At 35.4% G+C, this 20,818-nt stretch overlaps 3 protein-coding genes and 1 long non-coding RNA gene across 6 annotated transcripts; 2 read left to right on the top strand and 2 right to left on the bottom strand.

Annotated features, from left to right (window-relative positions):
* Positions 1-331: 331 nt before the first annotated feature.
* Positions 332-1,692, bottom strand: LOC108832131 (ethylene-responsive transcription factor 12). The gene has a single exon (XM_018605630.2). The coding sequence runs from the start codon at positions 1,544-1,546 to the stop codon at positions 980-982; it is 567 nt and encodes a 188-aa protein (XP_018461132.1). The 5' UTR covers positions 1,547-1,692; the 3' UTR covers positions 332-979.
* Positions 1,693-4,396: 2,704 nt separating this feature from the next.
* On the bottom strand, positions 4,397-9,493 carry LOC108819788 (tyrosine--tRNA ligase 2, cytoplasmic). Of its 3 annotated transcripts, none has more exons than XM_056993168.1 (19): positions 9,342-9,493; positions 8,865-8,934; positions 8,545-8,701; positions 8,174-8,460; positions 7,985-8,081; positions 7,607-7,712; positions 7,432-7,514; positions 7,193-7,341; positions 6,914-7,019; positions 6,728-6,802; positions 6,578-6,594; positions 6,385-6,462; positions 5,712-6,246; positions 5,501-5,606; positions 5,329-5,411; positions 5,096-5,238; positions 4,886-4,991; positions 4,690-4,749; positions 4,397-4,565 (listed from the first exon to the last, which is right to left on the bottom strand). In XM_056993168.1, the coding sequence occupies exons 2-19, from the start codon at positions 8,912-8,914 to the stop codon at positions 4,545-4,547; spliced, it is 2,259 nt and encodes a 752-aa protein (XP_056849148.1). In that variant the 5' UTR covers positions 8,915-8,934; positions 9,342-9,493; the 3' UTR covers positions 4,397-4,544. The 3 variants fall into 3 exon arrangements, with proteins under 3 accessions (XP_056849148.1, XP_056849147.1, XP_056849146.1); XM_056993167.1 differs by having other exon boundaries at positions 6,385-6,471; positions 8,865-8,928; positions 9,342-9,450; XM_056993166.1 differs by having other exon boundaries at positions 6,385-6,471; positions 9,340-9,427.
* Positions 9,494-12,513: 3,020 nt separating this feature from the next.
* LOC130498643 (uncharacterized) lies at positions 12,514-13,827 on the top strand. The gene is made up of 3 exons (XR_008937548.1): positions 12,514-12,651; positions 12,742-12,864; positions 13,332-13,827. It is a non-coding gene; the product is annotated as an uncharacterized LOC130498643 (long non-coding RNA).
* A 3,968-nt stretch (positions 13,828-17,795) lies between these two features.
* LOC108819363 (dof zinc finger protein DOF1.4) lies at positions 17,796-19,626 on the top strand. The gene is made up of 2 exons (XM_018592380.2): positions 17,796-17,943; positions 18,110-19,626. The coding sequence occupies exons 1-2, from the start codon at positions 17,878-17,880 to the stop codon at positions 19,049-19,051; spliced, it is 1,008 nt and encodes a 335-aa protein (XP_018447882.2). The 5' UTR covers positions 17,796-17,877; the 3' UTR covers positions 19,052-19,626.
* Positions 19,627-20,818: the final 1,192 nt, after the last annotated feature.

Raw genomic sequence — 20,818 nt, 5'->3', positions numbered from 1 at the left:
AGGAAGACTTAGACTTACCATATTTATGTATTAGGATATTACTATTTCCATGTATTTCCTATTTCCTTTTAGAAATAGGATCTTTCCATTTATCTCTTCCTTGTAACATGTATATATAGATGCCTATTGGCACATCAATAATAACAACGAATCACTTCCATTTACAACAGATTAATGATTATCCTCTTTATTTATCGGTAGTTTGATTATCCTAACACTTTTATATTTTTCACTATAAAGTAGTGCTTTTATTTTTTTAGAAAAATATAGAAATGAGTTCGAGCTGGACTAAATATCTAGTTAAATCATTTCCTATATAATACTATGATGATTTCTTAAAATAGCAATTTCCTTTATAAAAAATAATTAGAAGTAAATGAAAAGATTTACAAACTCAAACAGTCAAACTGATAATACATTTATTGTCTGTAAGTGAAAATGGCAGTGTCCAACGTCACACGCTTGCTCTGTTTGATTTCTCTCCACCACTAGTCTCTATTATATCTTTTGTCTGTTTCTCTCTTTCACAGTCTTTTGTCGTGTTAGAAGGCGCGTGAGTCAAAACAGTACACAGAGCTTGCACAAGTCAGTCCGTATTCCACGACACGGCATAGACAGAACACAATAAGATTTAAAAAATCCCCTCGAAACCGACATAAGCGACGGTCGTAACAATTCACGACATGAAATCTACTCTTTAGATTCATTTTCTAATCCTTCGAAACCAGTTTAGCAATTAAGAGCTTGTGAGTGTTCACTTGTGCTAATAATTAAGAGCTTCTTTTTTCCCGCAACATGGATCAATTAACAAATCTCCATCTCTTACATAACCAAAAAGAAAAAGACAAGTTGAAAAGGAAACTACTCATACTACTCTAAGAAAAGATATTTGCTAAAAAGAAATTAAAAGTTAAACAATAATAGTTCCCACCGAAAGTGGTCAAAAACGGCGCCGTTGTCTCCGTTTCATCTGTATGTTTTACAACCAAAGCGGCGGCGGCTCGTTAAGATCAATGGCTAAGCCACGTCTTGCCGTTGCGGAGGAGGAGGAGGAAGGAGAAGAACTCATTATCGGAAACTCAAACACTCGAGACGATGACGTGGCAACGTCAGGCGAGTTGGCGAAGTAAAGCGGCGCTGCTTCTGTAGAGGAGAAATCGGAGGTTTTATCGTTGAGCACTCCAGTTCGGAGAAAGACTCGGTGGTGGTGGTGGTGGTGATTGTCGGTGATAGACAGAGGAGCGGGGAACCAGTGGTGTTGGCTGTGGTGGTTATCCGCGGAGGTGGCGGAGGGAGCGGGAGGAAAGTCGTTGAGGTTGAGGTTGAGAGAGAGAGGAGGAGGGAAGTTAGTCTTAGCTTTGATACCACGGAGGAAACGGGCGGCGCCGTCGTAAGCGAGAGCAGCTTCTTCGGGAGTGTCGAAAGTGCCAAGCCAAACCCTAGTTTTCTTCCAAGGATCTCTAATCTCTGCCGCGTAACGGCCCCACGGTCTCTTCCTTACTCCCCTGTAGTGCACCTCCCTCGCGCATGTAGTCGTCGACGCCATTCTCAAGAATCTCAAGAGATTCCAGAAAGAGGAAATGAGAGAATCTAGAGAGAGAGATAGGGATAGAGAAGAAAGAGTTTTTGTTTTGTTGACTTGTTGACCCAAACGAGAGAGAGTGTTTAAAAGGAAAAGAAAAATGTGAGGCCCACTTAAGACACCTGTATACCTCGGCTTCTTTAACGATTAAAATAAGCAAACATTTGTTTCCCAAACGTCAAGTGTTTTATGTCTAGGGTCGAGGTTTTCTCTGGCGTTTTAAAAGAATCAAGCACCGTTCGATCTTTTGCTTGTTTGAGGAAAAAGGTTGCACAGATCTGATTTTATGGTTCATTTCAAACTGTAAATAATACAAACCATATGTTCGATGGGTATATACTGATCGATGACTTTACTATATGGCACATTATAATACCTAGTCACCACCTACATACTACCAGAAAAGTACATCATTCAAAAAGTTTCTTAGTCTGTTTTTAGGGATAGAACAAGAATATCTAGTTAAAGCTATTTTGTGGTTGAAACTTGAAACACAAGTCTGTGCGCTGCGGAGGCTATGTTGTGGTTGAATTTTTTTCCTTTTTTGGGGTAAAATTGTGGTTGAAATTTGCACAAACGTAACCATTTTTAACATTTGATGCGATCATGGGGAACAGTAAACATAATAATCTGGCTTACAAAGGTGAACCCAATCTCAGTTCAGGTTCACTAATCGTAAAATAACCTCGATGGTTATCAAAGATTCTTTTACAAAAATAATTGTATTTAACGAAGAAGAAAAGATAATGGGCCGCCTCTTTGACTGGACCTGTTGCAATAGGGATGCTGACGCAATCCCTACTTCTTTAGCCCTCACTCTATTTTGGACTTCCTTCTATGATGTTCTCTGTTCTCATTGGTACCTAATATTTATGATGTGATTATGATGGAGGAGGACGAGAATACAAGAAGAAGATCATTAAAATAAAGTAGCTAGACACAACTACTCTATGTGTAGCTCTGACTGATTATGTTTCTGTTTTTGTCCAAAATAATTAGCCATCTGGTGCGACCTATGACCGAAGTTATAAATACAATCTGGAAAACTCTACAATCTGTGGGGTTTCTTTTTCTTTATTAAAGAAATGCACTTAAATTATATATTTCCAATAGTGCAAAAACCTTTTTCAATCTATTTCAAAATGGGTCTAGCTTGGTTGATTAGACTAACTGTCTTGAAATTCTATTTATTTCAAAAATTTAAAACGTAAGTATAATGCAGAAGAAGAAGGAGATCCATAAATAATAAGTGGGCGTTAGAAACACTCGCCAACTCTGTTTCCTTTCACGTGACAAGGCTTGGCCTCTGTTGTTTTGACTGGACAAATGCTTTCGTTCATATCTAACAAAATTTGCACACGTACGAACTCTCTTTGTGTCCGACTTCTGACAAAGTTGTACTATTTGCATTGCTTTATTAAATTAAGAAAAAGAAGCTCACAACCAAAAAGAAAATGATCATTTCGGAGAAAATTTTAGAAAAATACTGTTTTTGGCTTTCATGTTCACGTGACTCTGTGTCTCTTGGAGCTTTATATGACTGTAGTTTTTATGTTGCAGACAGCTCTAGAGAGAGAGAGAGATAGAGAAGACAAAGGATCCTCAAGCTGACTACATGCAGAACCAGAGTTGTTTTTTACAACACAACACACGAAAATCATGAAGATGAACGATGTCTCTTGATTCCTCGCATTTCATGAACTCTCAATATACTTAAAATTATAGCATGGTTCTTATCCAGGACCAATGGATTTACGACATGCTAACATTAAAAGTTTCCCACCATACCTAGCTATTTCAATAAAAGTATAGCATTGTTTTTCTTTGGGGGGGGGGATTAAAAGAGCGATCCTCCAACAGAGGCAAGTAAAACAAAGTGTTGACACACAAAACAGTGATGGCCCACAATCACTGAAGTTGAGATCATTGAGAAAGTTAACTGTGAAAAAGAATCCAAGTACCAAAGATCTGTGAATCTACACAAAATCAAAGCTCATGGACCTTGGGCCTCTCCAGTATTCTATTCTATAACAATGTACATAAAATTGATAAATCTCTTTTTAGCAATGATGCCCTGGTAACACGATGTAGCATAGAATATATAGCGTCAGTTTTGAAATGAGAAATATCAGAGGGCGTAAAACATATGAAGTTGGTTATCCATATATACCTATCTGAAAGAACGTAAATGACACTTTCTCCAAATTCATACAAGGGACTAGACAGTGACTTCTCAATGATATAATCACACCACTTGTCGGCAAAAAATTCTCCATACCGAACTGCATGGCCACTGGCCAGGTGGCTACATGTTCGTATAACATCACATGTTTGAAACTGGCTACAATTTTGTAGACTCAATCCTAAACGCTACTAGACCCAGTCTCATTTACGTTCTTTCAGATCAAAATTAAACAAAGCCATTCTCGTTGCTCTCAACGAGAAGCTTTCCGTCCGTGTCTTCACTTCTGCTTTCATTGAATTGGATCTTGGCTCCGGATCAGGTAAAAGGCTCCCAAGTTTCAGTGTTTGGTTCAAAAATGTCAGTCCGATCCAACTACACTATCTCAAGCTACAGACATGTTAGAAGTTTTACGCCATAAAACCAAATCTCCTTTACACGAACCAACATGTGAAGCAGCGAGGAAGGAAGGTAATATGCATATTATTCTCAAACCAAGCTAAACGATGAACAAGGGGCACAACAACAGTCTCCTCAACTTCACTAATACTGGAAACAAGAATCTCCAGTCCTTTTTTCACTTATCAATTATCATATTATAATTTGCAATTCTTGTCTGCTCAGACAGTATATTTATGAAAAGTTAGTTTCTTATTAAGCACCAATATATGAGGTTCAGCTCTTCTCAAAACAAAAGATAACTCGATAGAATTGCAAGTAACTCAAATCCTTAAGGCTCCAACGATGAACACAAGTTTTTGCTTCTTTGCGTTTGCAGCTTCACCTGGTGACTCTGAACAGCTAAATAAAACAAGGTAAAAAAAAACGACAAAACCAAAAGAGTCAAAGAGGATAATACATGTCAATATACAAGCAATGTGGTTAATCAAACCGTAACACACAAGGTAGAGAAACATTTTATTACCTTGACTTGTTCCAGTAGATTTTTGGCGCGCTCATTGGTTTTGAAATGGTCGCGAACAGGCTGAGACATAGAGATATTGATAAGAGAAGCATATCATTCATATAAATAATAAAAAACTAATAGGACTCAAAACATCAAAAGAGAGATTGAAGGTTGAGAATATCATATCATCATTCACAGAGGGAAGAGTACTTACTTGCAGCATTATATTCAATGCTTTTATCAAAGCTTTCCTCAGATCTTCACGACTCAACTCGCCGCTTTCGTAGTCAGCCGAAATATCGTCAAAGCTTGTGAAGGTCCTGACAGTTTAAGAAAATTTTCAAAGATAAGTCTGACATAAAATGATTAATCAAATCCTCCTATGTAATTAATGCACAGTCAAGATTTAGTTCCATCAACTCACTTGTTACCGCCATTCTTTTCATTTTGAACCACGAACTCATTGAAACGTGGTAGAACTAAGAACTTGACGTATTCAAGACACGGATTGCCTGCAACAGTTCTCTCTGGGCAATGAGCGTTGCTAATCTTCTCATTAACAGCATCCTAGAGGAAGACAAAAGATCACTACACAAGTCAGATACCTTCAAAAAAATAATCTTCTCTGTATATTTTTTTTTTGCAAGTTCAGTTTACCTCATCATCTTCCATAAATATGGCAGATGATGGATTGCTTTTGGACATCTTCTCTTGTCCTTCTAGAAGACCAGGAAGCATATCTGCAACAAAAACAAAAACAATTAACAACCGTTAAAACACGAGACGAGAAACACAGTGCAAGAAACAGAATATGCAAAAAGAAACATACGGTGGGACAAGATGATGGGTTTGTTTTTTCTCTTAATGTCATCACAGTACTCTCTTGCTAGCATGTTTACTTTCCGCTGATCCATCCCTAGCTGGCAGATATCAGCCTACACATGTCAGACAAACAATTAAGCATCAAAATATCAATCAACAGAAGCGTGATATGAACCAAGAATTAATGCATATATATATAAAAAAAAAAAAAGAAATACCTCAAGAAAGAAAATATCAGCACACTGCATACAAGGGTAAAGGATCTGAGCTGCACTTAGAACCTCGGTCTCACTACGTCCCATGATCTGCCCACACCTCAAGATCCGACGTAGGTTGTTTCTGCGAGCAATATCCATCACAAGAGGCCAGTACTTATCACCCTTTCTACTGATTTCCTCTGAAGCCCAAAGAAACGATACTTTCTCAGGGTTCATCCCACCGGCTTGCCAAATCTCCTTGAAGTATTCACCAACGACTTTGATCTTCTCCAAGTCACCTCCCAGCTTGTTGTTCAGCTGAGCAAACCAATCTGCTATCCAGATCTTCACTTGGCAGCCAGCTGACGTCAGTTTGTTAACGTTTGTGACTTTCATCACTCCCTGGGCGATGTGCATCCTTCCCGATGGTTCGAAACCGTCGTAGCAGATTGGAGTAGGCTTCTTGGATAGCAGATTCTTTAGCTCATCCTCTTGTATGCATTCCTCGCCGATACTCCTCACAATATTGTATTTTTTCTCTGCCTCTTCGCTCATCCTGGATTAATAGTAAATGCAAATCAGCTAAAAGAAAAGATCCCAAAATACAAATAATCACAACTGACAAAAACCTATTAGATAGCTAAAAAACTTGGATAAGTTGAATAGAAGAAACCACAACAAGATTACTACTCACTGTAAACCGGCCGATGAGGAAGGTGCGTTGACGGAAAGAGCCTCCTCCATCTCCTTGGATGGAGCCGTTGCAACAACTCTGGCAGAGCTAGACAAAAAATCTCCAGAGATTACACCAATTTTTTTTTTGGTTTAGAAAAGTGTTTTATTTAGAGAGGTTGAAGCTTCTTGCTCTGTAAGTTTTTTTTGTTTACCTGTTGGTTTTTTGATCCTACAATTAAGACATGACAAACCAAAAAAGAAGAGAAAAATTCAGAAGCTGCGTATGAATGTCCAAGCAATAGTGCCATAAGTAATTGGTGAGGCCAATATGAGTTTTAACTGTAAAGATATAGATTTCTTACCTGTTTGAGCACAGTATTGACCTGTTCGAGCAGATTCTTGGCACGATTGTTAGTTTTGAAATGATCACGGAAAGGCTGCAATATGCGTAAAAATCACAGATTAAAGTTGTCCAAAAAAAAAACATAGAAGAAACGTTTGCTAATATACTATAACCGTACTCTGTTGTTACAGAAAGAAATACTCACTTGCAGTATCTTATTCAATGCTTTCGACAGAGCGTCCTTCAGATCCTTAGCGTGCAACCGACCGCTCTCGTAGTCAGCGGCAATATCTTCAAAGTTATTGAAGGTCCTGACATTTTTATAGAATTTCATTTAGCAACTTACTGCTAGATAAAACGACAGAGATAATATACGAGAAAATCTAACTAAAGGAAGTATATAATCCTAGCTAATTAGCCTGAGAATAAACCAGAAACAAAAAAAGAAACTCAAAAGGTCTAGCAAAAAATATTAAAAACTCACTTGTTACCGCCGAACTTTTCATCTCGTTCGACTGTGAACTCACTGAACCACGGTAGGATGATGTATTTGACGTATTCCAGGCATTTGTTACCTTCCACAATTTTCGGAAGGCAGAAAGCTTTCTTTCTTATCTTCCTATTAACTTCAGCCTAGAAGTAATGCTCATTAAACACCATTCAATAACTATAAACTCCTCTCTGATTTTTAAAACTTAACTAGTGTGGAACTAGCTACTTTACCTCGTCATCGTCCATGAAGATGGCAGATGAAGGATCACTCGTACACATCTTTGTCTGCCCTTGTAGAAGACCAGGAAGCATATCTAAAATACATCACAACTAGGAGATGGTAAGAAACATTTAAAAGATACACACAGGATAACAGATATCAAACAGATATGAGAAATAAATTTACGGTGAGACAAGATGACAGGTTTGTTTCCCCTCTTAGTCTCATCACAGTACTCTCTTGCTAGCAGATTTACTGTTTGCTGATCCATCCCAAGCTGGCAAATATCTGCCTGCACAAGGTTCAGAATACGTTTCGACAGTCAAAAGACAAAAGTTCAATGCACTTGATCAGAGCGGGCCATGGGCCAAAACCGGATGAAACATTCGCTTCATGCCCCAAAAATCTTTGAAAAATATTATATATATGTAGGCTCCCAAATTTGTAAAAGACAAATTCAGACCCCTAAACTATCAAAATCTTTATTAAATCGTCTAGAGCCTCCAAAATCTCATGCACTTGATATGGCATGGATCAGAGGAACAAAGTGTATATAGAAAGTACCTGGAGGAACAAAGGGTCAGCACATTGCATACATACGTACAGAATGTGAGCTGCACTCAGCTCATCTGTCTCACTATGACCCATAATAGGCATACACCTGACAGGAACAAGAAACAAACACATAAAGGTCCCATCATTAATTAACAATTCAGATAGTAGGCAGCGTAAATGAAAAACGTGTGTGTGTACCGTTTTATTTTTGCGAGACTGTTTCTGCAGGCAATGTCCATCACAAGAGGCCAGTACTCATCTCCCCTAGCATTAATCTCATCAGACGACCATAAAAACTCTACATTCTTCTCACTGTTCATCCCAGCAGCCTGAAATATCTCCTTGTGATATTCTCCAATGATCCTTATTTTCTTCAGATCACCTCCCAGCTTGTTGTTCATAACCGCAAACCAATCCGCGATCCAAATCTTCACTCGGCAACCAGCAGAAGTCAATTTCTTCACGCTCATGATCTTCATCAGTCCCTGCCAAAAGGTTACAAGTAGTCTCAAGAGTTATTTAACGCGCAACCAGAAGCGAAACAAGGAGATAAAATAGTTATAACTCACCTGAGCAATATGCATCCTTCCTGATGGTTCAAAACCGTCGTAGCAAACCGGAGCAGCCTTCTTAGCCAGAAGGTCCCTCAGCTCATCATCGTTTATGCATTGCTCGCCGACACTTTTAACTTCATTGTATCTTCTTTCAACCTCCTCATCGCTTATCCTGAATCATTAAATTAGAGAGTTAATCCCCTAAGCTAACAAGCACAAATAACAACTGGAAGATTCAAAAGTCATAGGAGAAACTAGGCAAGAGACCAGTTAACAGAACACAATGGATCCTATGAAAGATCATAGGACAAAAAAAAGAAGAAAACTGAACTTACTGTAACCCAGCCAAGGAAGAAGCAAGAGCTGTTTCTGAAAAAGCCTCCATCTCTGACAATGAAGCTGTTTCTGAAAAAGACACAAAAAATTGACTCAATTGTTGCTTTAAGAACCTTTAAAAAAAACACTCTTTTGAACTCTATCCAAAGAAAAGTAACAACTTATGCTCCATCCTATATCCAATCTCCATTATTATCTCACTATCTATACTGTTCACAAGCTCTGTACAGTACTATCTTCTTTTACATCCCTCCCCACCACACCTAAGCTCACAACACAAGACAATTTGTGCAAAGTTGGTAGCTTTAACTCATAATTCGATATGGGTTTAAGGTTTCTAGATCGATTTCAATTTGGAAATTTGAAAAACCGACGTCGTACTAGAGAAACGAAATCTGGGAAAAGAATTAAGAGAGCAAGTTGATTGAATAGCAAGACGAATAAAAAAAAAATAGCAAGACGAATAGAGCTTACACCTGTGCGATTGTTGCGTTCGTGTTCCCTCTGGGGGATATAAAAGAAACAGAGGAGAAGACCCTTCGTCACGTAATTTGAGAAGCAAAACAAACCTAAACTGGGCTAACTAGGGTTTTGTGTAATTTATTATAGAGTTGGAGGTTTTTTTTTTCTTTTTCCCGTCAAATATATATTAAAAAAGGTCTAAAGACCAAGTTACAGGGTAAAAAATAAAAATCCATTACATTAAGAACCCGTAAACCCATAAATCGCATAAAACTAAAAACTAACAACAAACACAAACTGGGTTTAAATCCAACATTATCCAGACCCAAAAACCACGACCAACATCAATACCGTCGAAAAGAGACTTCTACGTGTTGCAATCCTCAACGCCAAGCAAACACGTGTCACATCCTCAACACCTCGGACGCTATGCATCAACGTCGGCAGACACGGCCGAAACCCTCGTTTTGTCTGAGCACACTTGAGCTTAATTTCGGAGTATGCCGGAGGCTGTATCCACTATCTCCTTATCTTCGCCTGACTCTTTTCACGGAGAGTTTCATCGAGTATAATCCGAAATCTCATATAAAGTCATCGAAATCACCATCTTCATCACCGTTGCTTCCTTCACCAGAGAACTTTAATCGAAAACTGAGATCTCATCCTGAAATGAAGTCTCACTCATAAGAAAGTCACCAATCTGAAACAACTAGATCCTAACAGAACCGCTGTCGACTACAGAAAGACTAGACGACGCAGAAACTTATGCCGCGGAAACTTAAGCTGACTGTTCACTTTTTACAGAAAGGTGCAATGCCGGAGACCAAAATCGAATGCCCACCGCGAAAAGAATATAATGTCGGAAGCAGATAGATATACTCGTAAATAACTTTGAAAACGCAAAAGAAAATGAAATAAAATTAGGACCGGACTGACGGTGGCTATTGAAGCCCGCATCGTCGGCCGGAGGCAATGTTCTCACCGGATGAGAGTTGGAGGTTATTCCATTATATTTCTCTAAAATATTAATTTCTAGTTATAAAATAAAAATAGAAAATTACTATTTCCTTTCTTGTTTATAGAGGAAATTTTTCTATTTAAAAAAATAAATAAAGGTGAATTAAATAAATTTACTCCTAAATCTATTATTATAGAGAAATGTTAGAGATGCTTTTAGTCACGGTTCAGTTGATCAAACCGGTCTCAAAATCAAGATATCTAATCTCACCTTCTAAAGTGGATATTGTTGTCTTGGTGTCCTCCTAAAGTGATCTATATACAAGGAACAATTAGATGTTGCCTTACTGCAGCTAGAATATGTTACCTGCAATACTTGAAACTACAGCTCCTGTTTATCTTGGTGATAGTGGTGGTACTATTGTTAATCCAAATGGCCATATGATTGGACTAGTTACGAGGTAATAGGAAAGGATTCCCAAACACAATTTAGCTTGCGTAGATGCAATCATGCAGATATGAGATGGGTCACTAGAAACAGAAAGAGCTAAACACAGAATTGAAGTATTCTTTAAACAAAGCTTTACTTGCAGCAGAATCTTTATTATGGATCTTACGTGCTTGTCTCTAAAGTAGTCTCCTCTTGTTTCGAATATAAAACTTCTATTCTTTTGTATTTATAGCAACGTAAGACACGGAGCAGGGACAGTTATACCGCACCTCAGCTTAACATCCTATGTGAAGTCTTGAAACCAATCTTCAACATGTGTAAAGAGACTAAAATGTGCCGCTGTTGCTTCTGGATTCTTCTGCTTGTATCAGTTTCACTTTTCACACTTTGCTTTGTATCACACTTCTCCCTATCCTATACGTTTATCATCGGTTCTACTGTTTCTTTAATAGCTACCAAAAAAAATTGTATATTTTTTATAAGTTCCCTTGAACATGTCTCTAGGAAAAAAAACAGAGAGTTCTATTTACCATTCCACGAATTCTAGTTTGCTTTCATTTTTTTCTTTCTTGGGGTTGTTTGAAAGTATATAAAAAGTTTCCTTCCTTTTCATTATATGTATTTTTTTTTGTCACTTGTCATTATATGTATTTTTAAAACCATTCTGTGGTGTAGTGAAACACGGGGAACCATCGCGTGACCAAGCTCACCTTAGTAGTTTCATTGATAAGTTGATTTGCAACCATATTGACTCGCTTCGAGGAAGCAGGAATTGTAGATCTGACAATTATATGCAAAAGTGGTTTGCCAATCATTGAAGGGGTGGGAACAACAAATGTTTTGTTTTTAAACTTCTAGTAAATCCATTACAAGAGTTGCATTCATTGTTAAAAAAAAAAGTTTATTCCAATAAATTTAACATTCATTCAAAAAAAAAAAACCATTCTTTGTTGAATCTTATAATGATCCAAAAGTAGATGCACAACATTATTCCTTTCTTTGTCTTTGTAGTTCTTGGATGCAAACAAAACAAAACATTTTTTTGGGGTTTAGTAACTGAATATGTTTACTTTAGTATTGATTGTGATACAAAGAACCGAGAATCAACTGCCAATCAAACTGTGAGCACAATGTCGAAGAAAACAAAGTAATGGAATATCTTTTTTGGCAAAAGCAAATATTACAAGAAAAGGAGCGATCTTGAGAATACAAAGCAACATCGAACTGAGAGAAAATATATCGAAATTTAGAAAATATATTAATAAGCTGAAAATTTCCTAATTTCGATATATACCAATTTTTTTACAGTAACTTAATTAGCTAGAGAAGAGAAAATCCTTTGAAGTTCTACAAAATTCGTATGTTTCCCTATGCTAATGCTTTTGCTTTGCTTTTTCTTATTGTTTCCAATCTGCTACCTACATGCATCATCGTAATACATACACATATATGTACCAAAAACTTTATGTGTCAAAGATTAGCGCTAGATCTTTCCAAACTATCTTTTTTGATATCAATCAATGTATATGTACAAAAGACATTGATCTAGCGCTAATCTTTCCAAATCTATACTATTAAAGTAAAATACCTAATAGATTTTTGCCATTGAATTTTTAAGTTAATTACAAATGGCATGCCATTATCATTTAATTAAATACAAATTGAATATTTCCTATATCTACGGTAGTAAATGATACTTTCCATTTTTTATTATAAAAATTAAAGAAAAAGCCCAGTCTATGAAACGTTTCAATAAAACAACTAAGGTTATCGTTAATATCCGCCTCGGTGCTATCCGTATACTTGGAGCCATATGTTCGTCGTCTCAAATATTCTCCACACCGACATGTCTCTTCAGCTCTATCTTAGAGAGGACGCCTCTATGCGTCATCACCTTCGGGATCTCCGTTCAATTGGTACTTGCAAACATAATTAATTGGTATCAATATTGCTTTGTTTCTAGATTAGTGATTTAACCATGGGTGGTATTTATTTGATCATGGAAGAAATTGGAAGAATCTGGATTCTCAGAGAGACATCTGGTCAAGAAATCATCAGGTTTTCACATATGAACGGTTTGTCCGTATGGTGCAGTAGTTGTCTATAAAGTCATCTTGCTGGACAAGCTGGTACGTATTCTATTGACAGAAACAAGTTTCACATTGTTGCTAATGAATTGAGAGTTTAATTATTTGGGAATCATTAGTTTGACCTCTGGTAATAATTTATATTAAGAGTCTTTGGCGGACTATTTTCTGGAGATTTATATGGCATTGAAATTTGAAACTAAAACGTTGGTGAGTTACTTGCATAAGTTTGTACTTACCTATTTTCTTCAAATTGAATGTGTTCAATAGAGTTAATCTTCAGAAGAGTTGTGCATAAGCATTCTGGAAAGTTCATAAGAGAGTAAAGGAACTTTCTTAAAACAAGTTCTTTTCCACACACAAAAAAGAAATAGTTCGTGATGATTTTATGATTTATAGAAGTTGTATCTTACTGTAAGAGTTCTTATACTTTGAAACAAATACTTGATGACTTTTTTCAAAGGCAAGTAGTTTAATTCTGATAAAGTTGCTGATTTTGTTGATGACAGAGATATGTTACTTAGAAGATACCAACATTTTTAAAAAAACCAAACGCAAGAGCGGTATAGAGATCTAGCAGGAGGTAACCGCTGGTAAACAGTTGAAGGAAACAAAAGTAGCTGGAACTTCATTAAAGTTTCAACAACTTCAAAGTAAGTTTGGTGAAATGGAGATGAGAATCTTGGACACTGAGTCTAGGAAAGCAAAACTAGATAAATAACTCAAAACTAAGAACACAAGCTTTCCATTGTAAGCCTGACTTCAAATTTCAATTTTTTTAGTTTAGCTTATTGTAGTGTTAATTTCTATGGGTTTCTCTCCTCTTTGTAGCTTAAATCAACGATATAGAAAGCTACGGCACAGCTGTTCAAATTGAATCCTTTTTGGAAACTATCTGAACCTGACGATGACATTGAAATACTGCCTAATCAGACTGAAGATGAACATCAGCTTGATTCTTATTACTATTTCTGGATCCATTATTAGCTTCTTATTCTTATCCAATGACTATGAGATTGGTTTACATAAACTTCAGTTTCGTTTTCTTTTTACATTGTAAAGAGAAACTTATTTTTTCTTTTTTAAAATAAAATAATCAACAAAAGATAATTTATTTAACTTCTGAATGTTGTAGACAAACATTATTTTGTCAATTAACAAAAATCATAGAGATGTCAAAATGATTTTTATAACAAGTTTAAATGTTTTAATATAAATATATATATTTATATTTAAACTCATTTGGTTTACGGATTTGAAATTAGAGATTCTATTAAAATAGATTTAGTTAATTATATTAGAAAATAAAAATAAAATATGTTTTACAACTATTTTTCAAGTTTCTAAAATTAAATTAAACATATTATAAAAATATATTTTTTTGAAATAAATATTTTACATTTATATTTAAAATATTTGAAATGGATCTAAAAGAATCTATCAAAATGGATAATAATATTAAATCTTTTTTATTTGTAACACATTCATATTAAATCTTAGAAACATGAATTTAACTAGGTTTGGAGTTTAAAAAGGATGAGTTCTAAATAAGACGAAAAACTAAATGAGGCATGTGTACCAAATTTGATATTAATACATATCATTTTGATCATTTTTATTAAACTTTCACAAACAAAAATCATCTCGCGCTTTAAAAGCGCGGGTCAATATCTAGTATTATTTTAAAATTGCATATAAACAATGCTAGAGTATTTTGTATTTCAATCAATATATCTTTTTTTGACATCAGTCAATATTTTTGTTTGAAATAAAAGTAATAATCTAGTATTGTTTATATGCAATTTAAAAATTGCAAACATGAAGTAAGAAGTGATATGATTTAGTTTCGATACATATAGACCCAAGACCAAGGGCGGATGCACGTTAGTGACTACGGGTCACGTGCCCCCGGTTGATTCTAAATATCATTTGTTTCCAGCCTAAACATTATCATTTAAATTGCTCAGTTGCTTCTACTGTCCCCATTAAAATTAAAAGCTATGGTTTGATGCCTCCGTTGCAACTTTCACATCTATTTCTTTTACTTTTTCCTTCTTTTTTCCTTTTAATTTATTTTCTCAGCTCATCGAGTATTATTATGACGTAATCTGTGGATGGCATCATCTCTTCCAGCATTTAAATTGTTACCACGTTTATGTTGATTGTTTGTTTGCTTTTTCAACTAACTATTTCCTTTCTATTTTGTTTCTATAACTTATCTAAGTCATTTTATATATTTACACTTAATTTACACTACTACTTAAATTTAGTTAAAACTGTTGGATACAATATTTAAACAATAAAACAACTAAAATAGTTTAAAATAAATATTAAAATCCAAAATCTTTAAGATTTGGGTTTAGTTATAGTGTATGTATGCTACATGATACCACATTTAAATGTACTCTAATATTTTTTTTTAAATTAATCTGGGCATATCTCAGATCCACAAAAAGGTCTAGATTAATCTCTAAAGGGAGATGCAGTCACAGATAGATCCTCTTTCCGGATATTCAAATGGGTCCTAAAACACGATCATATATCTGTGTTAGATGACCAAGATAATTGTGATTTAGTTGCGCGCAGCAGATGAATCAAATGTTAGTGTCCCAGTCCGCATCCTTACCACCCGACCACAATCACTCGGTCATGTACTCTAATACTTTGAACTTAATTTTGGTAGTTATTTAATATATATTTGTTTTTTTTTTGAATATGTGATTAAGTTATATATACTATCTTTAATATTTGTGTCTCCAGTCGAAAGTTTTTTTAGATCCACCATTGCCCAAGACTTTTTTTATTAGACCAAAAGTGAAAAAGCAAAGATAATTTAAGGAAAGAAACCAGGGAAAATAAAGTAAAGATCAGAAATGTGAACCCATTTGGAGTTGGCAGTGAGTGAGATGGAACATCACATGCACTTATGCTCTCTCTTGTCCATTTCCTCTTGGAGCTTTCGTTTCTCGAAAACCTTCTTCTCAGTTTTTTCCTTGTGACTCTACTCTAACCCCATTTCTTATTTAATTCCTAAAGTTTCTATTCATGACATTTGTGATGTGATGATTTCAATTCCCATGCTCACATTCTCAATCATACTTGGACAATAGCTGCAATTTCAGAAAATTTGTGCATGTTGTTTCCAAGACTATCGTAGCTGGCTAGCTGCGGCGGTTTGATTTTGTGACGTCAAATAATGTGGAAAAAACTCCTATACGATAATCATTTGGTTTAAAACCTTAGATATTTTGCTTTTAGAGAACTATATATGTTTACTTCTTATCGTATCGTGCATTGCTGAATGTATTATCTTTAAATATTGTAAGCAATCTCTTGAATATATTACTAACATCTCAAAAGTTGCAACTAGTACTATTATAGGGAGAGTATCATATAATATCCAAACCGACGCGTATAAACTATAGTGAGTTTGTATGATGGATACATATAAAATATGATATGTTGGAATTTATATAAATTAAAATAAAGAGTTGGAAGTGGGATTAATAGGGTGGTGTGAGTCTAGGGATTCTCTCCAATTCCACAATATGCAAAAAAATGTCACTTATCGTGATGAGTGATGTTCCTCGACCTCTCTGAAAGATTCACCTGTTACATTCTCCTTTATTGTCTTTATCTTTTTCTTTTTACATTTTTGGTATGAACACTTTAATTTAGTGTAAGTTAATATGACATGTGTTTAGGAGTGGTCACGGAACGGATATCCAGAATTAAAAAATACCCGTGATCCGATCTGTTTTGTATAAATAATCGATTTTTTGCGCCGTAATTTTTTGGATATTCGATGTTACGGATATCCATAAATCTCAGTATATTTTATCGTATATCCGGTTTGATCCGTTGATCCGGTAAATATTAATTAATTTTTTTTTGAAAATATTAAAAGAAAAGGAAAATTTGCAACATAAAATATTAATATTTCATTATAAATTATTTAAAAACTATATACTTTTAAAAATTTAATGACCAAATAATTAATTTAATGGATAAAATAACTAAAAATCTATATAGAGATATAAAATTATAGATCATATCGGATATGCATATATGTACACTATAGATTATATTGGATATCCGTTTTTTTTTTAAATGAGTATTTATGATTTACTCTTTATTTGACGGATATTGAATTTTAGTATTTATTTTGATTCGTAAAATTACGGATATCTGAAATTTCGGATCGAACCAAGACGAATAACAAATCAAATCAAATTTTACCGATATTTTGTCCACCCTACCTGTGTTGGTACACCATTTTGGATCTTTGATTGTCTGGTTGGTCGAATCGGGTGTTAGAATTTAGATCCATTGAATAGCTAGTTTATGTATTTACTATTTAATATTCTAACAGTTTTCTCATCTAATTGTATTTACTAAATTCATGAGTTAACTAACAAAGCTTTTTCATAGTAGTTTTTATATTTTACACGACGAAAGTAACTTTTCTAGTCAATTTAGATACAAGTTATATTTGAAATCGACAAGATAGCCTAAGTGTCTAAAAAATATAATCGCATATATATTCTATGTTTTTGAATTTATGAAATAAGAATTTTTTTCATCAAATTCGGCTAAAAAACTCAGATTTTTTCAACCGGAACTGGTGTTTAAATTGTGAACAAAACTTAGGTTTACCCTCATAGTTATTTTTTATGGTATATTTTAGTAAAATAAACCAGTCTAAGGACCATTTTTAATACAATGGCATCTCTGTAGCAAATCTAAACAAAAACACATATGTATGTTAAGTACAACTAGAGAAAACCCTAGTGATATTTATATATATAGTTAAAGTTAATAAACAGTGAGGCACAAATCACAATATTACAAATAATATTAAAGGAGCTTTAAAACATCTGTCAAGAATTTTTGTGCTTCAATCTATGAAAGTTAAAACAGTAATAATAGCTTCAGTAACCAGCTAGCAGCTCTTTGTCTGTACACTGCTGGCTTCAGAACGATTCTCTTTTTAAAGTGAAGAAGTCGAGAAACAAATAAAGAAAACAAAATCAAAAGAGCTTAATCAAGAAAGATATGTTTCGCAACTGTGACCAGAAGAACAAGATGCCTATCATCAGCTCTCCCAATACCAATCCACTGGTTTCTCTATCTTCCCTTTTGAAATTGCATTTTATCTCTCTAAATAATGTGACTCATTTATATTTTGTTTCTTAGCTTTTGGATCAGAATAATATCCCTTTGTCCTCTCTCTTGCCTTTAGTTAAACCACATTATCTAAACTTCCCTTCTCTCCCTCTCTTCTAAGGCTAGTATGCAGAGCAAGAACATGATCGTGGCTCCCTCTCATCAGCAGCAGCAACAACAACAACAACAACAACAACAGCAGCAGCAGCCGCATCCACCGCAACTTAAATGCCCTCGTTGCGATTCATCAAACACAAAGTTCTGTTACTACAACAACTACAGCCTCTCTCAGCCGCGGTACTTTTGCAAGGCTTGCAAGAGGTATTGGACACGAGGTGGGACCCTCCGGAACGTCCCCGTAGGCGGTAGCTACCGGAAGAACAAACGTGTGAAGCGACCAGCAACCTCAACCGCTACCTCCACGGCCTCGGCGACGACTTCTTCATCCCCTAATAACCCTCATCATCAGATCTCCCAATTCTCATCCATGAATCATCATCCTTTGTTCTATGGTTTATCAGATCATGTGAGTTCTTGTAATAACCTTCCAATGATTCCTAGCCGTCTCAGGGATTCTTCAAAGACTTCTACAAGTGGTTTAGAGAGTGAGTTTCTCTCATCTGGTTTTAGTGGTCTTGGCGCCCTTGGATTAGGGTTTCCACATCATATGAGTCATGACCACACAATTAATGGTAGCTTCATCAACAACTCTACAACAAACAAACCATTTCTTCTCTCGGGTCTATTCGGGTCATTCGTATCTTCATCTTCCTCTACTCTTCTCCAGTCTCCACACAAGCCCATTAACAACGGTGGTGAGATGATGGGACAGTCCCATCTACAAACCCTAGCATCGCTTCAACACGTTGGAGGTAACAACGACGATATGAACAAAGAAAGGAAGCTTGATCAGATCTCTGGGAACATTAATGGGTTCATGTCATCATCATCTCTAGATCCTTCAAACTACAACAGCATATGGAATAATGCAAGTGCTGTCAATGGAGCGTGTCTTGATCAGACAAACAATGACATTGGATCCTCCCTTACCTCCTTGATATAAACCAGAACCTATTGGTTATATAGGATCTATAACTAATTAGGGTTTCATCTTCATCACTTTTTTTTTTCTCTTTCTGTTTTGAGATGAGAGAAGAAGCTTGGATCAGAGAGATAAAATCAGGGGCAGTGTTGATCTTAGCCACTATAAAGCTCCCTCGGATCCTCTTCATCTCACCATCTCCATCATCTTGTTCAAGAAAACAAAAGAGGCTCAGGATTGATTCAAGGTTTACTCTGTTCGACTGCTAAGTTTACTTAAGGTAAATTATTAGTGTATGTATGTACTCTGGTCCTGAATTTCATCATCTTTTCCATATGTAGTTCTAAGGTCCATCACATGGGCTGATGTTTTTTTTTCTTATTGGGGTTTGGGGGTATATTTGAGTTTCTCATGGGGTCCGAGAACTCAATTATTTTTTAACTTTCATATATTTTTGTAGTTTCACATTTCTTTTTTGGGTGGCTTTCATTGGGTATACAAACAGAGGGATGGGTGTGGTTTTGTGTTGTTATAACTTTGGTTATCCATGTATCATGTATGAGTTATGTTACGAGTTGTGACTGTTCTTCTGGATACATGTCTATGTATATTAGATATATATGTTTATATCTATAATCATGGTAGATATGGGACGAAGGTACATGTGGATGACTTGAATTGTCCAAAAGGAAAATGTCATTTAGCTAATGTCAAATGGGAGATTCATGAATACGAGAAAATTCGCAGAAACGACACTAATGGAAATGGATACAACAAGTCGAGACGTGATGTACATGCATGTATATATTTAAACCGACAAAACCAAAAACATGGTTAATTTTTTTATCTCCAGCTCAATAGTTAATTATGTCATAGTGATGACTTTGTTCTTTAGCATTTTGGCTACAAGCCTGCAAGTCATGGTTCCATGTATGTTATATATGAACACAAGTTTTGGTCATCTTAGCAAAAAAAAAACACAAGTTTTGGTCCACATTTGGAGTTTAGTGAGTTGTCTTTGTAAAGTGGGCACGAGTTCGTTACCAGTTTTTTCGTATCATTTCTCGGCAATGATATATCCGTTTCGAGCACGAGTTGGAGATAATTTATTCATTAGAATTTCGTCGATCGATAATGTTTGGACACATGGACTTTATCAATTTTTGTGCGGATAATATATGATAAACTCCAATCAGCTCAAGACTTCATAGAATGACATATTTTCTCTAAATATTCCCTCCAGTTGGCTTTGATGCTTTTAGCAATCTGCATATACCTTTACTCTATTTTCAATATATTTTCTAACATCTTCGAAAAGTCAAAAGCAAATGATTCTTTGTTTTAGTGTCTATAGTAATTAATTATGTTTGATGAAATGTAAGACAATTAGGAAACGTTAAACCACAATAAACAGGTCGCCGAGGTCGAAAATGAGTTTACGAACATAATCCACTACATTTAGCAGCTCTAGAAACATCTTGTACATGGAGAGTTCTTGCCGAAACGTAGATATCACCAGTTTGGTGATCGAACTCTACAAACGAGGGATGAAACTTTTAGTGATGAGGTTAAAAAGCTTATGTTTTACTAGTTTTTACAATCTCGAATAACCTAAAGTTCATCTCACAATAAAAATAAGTAGATAATACATGGTCCAAATTAGTTATGGACTAATGAATAAGACTCCAATGTCTCTCCATATATAACAAAGCCTTTGGATTGTTTATACATACATTTGTATTTTACTTAGTCAACTGTTGTATTGACCCAAATGATTAGATTATTTAA

This window comes from Raphanus sativus, chromosome 8, assembly GCF_000801105.2.
Source record: "Raphanus sativus cultivar WK10039 chromosome 8, ASM80110v3, whole genome shotgun sequence".
NCBI lineage: Eukaryota > Viridiplantae > Streptophyta > Magnoliopsida > Brassicales > Brassicaceae > Raphanus > Raphanus sativus.
Note: the sequence above shows the minus strand (reverse complement) of the source record. Positions and strands in the feature narration are given on the sequence as shown.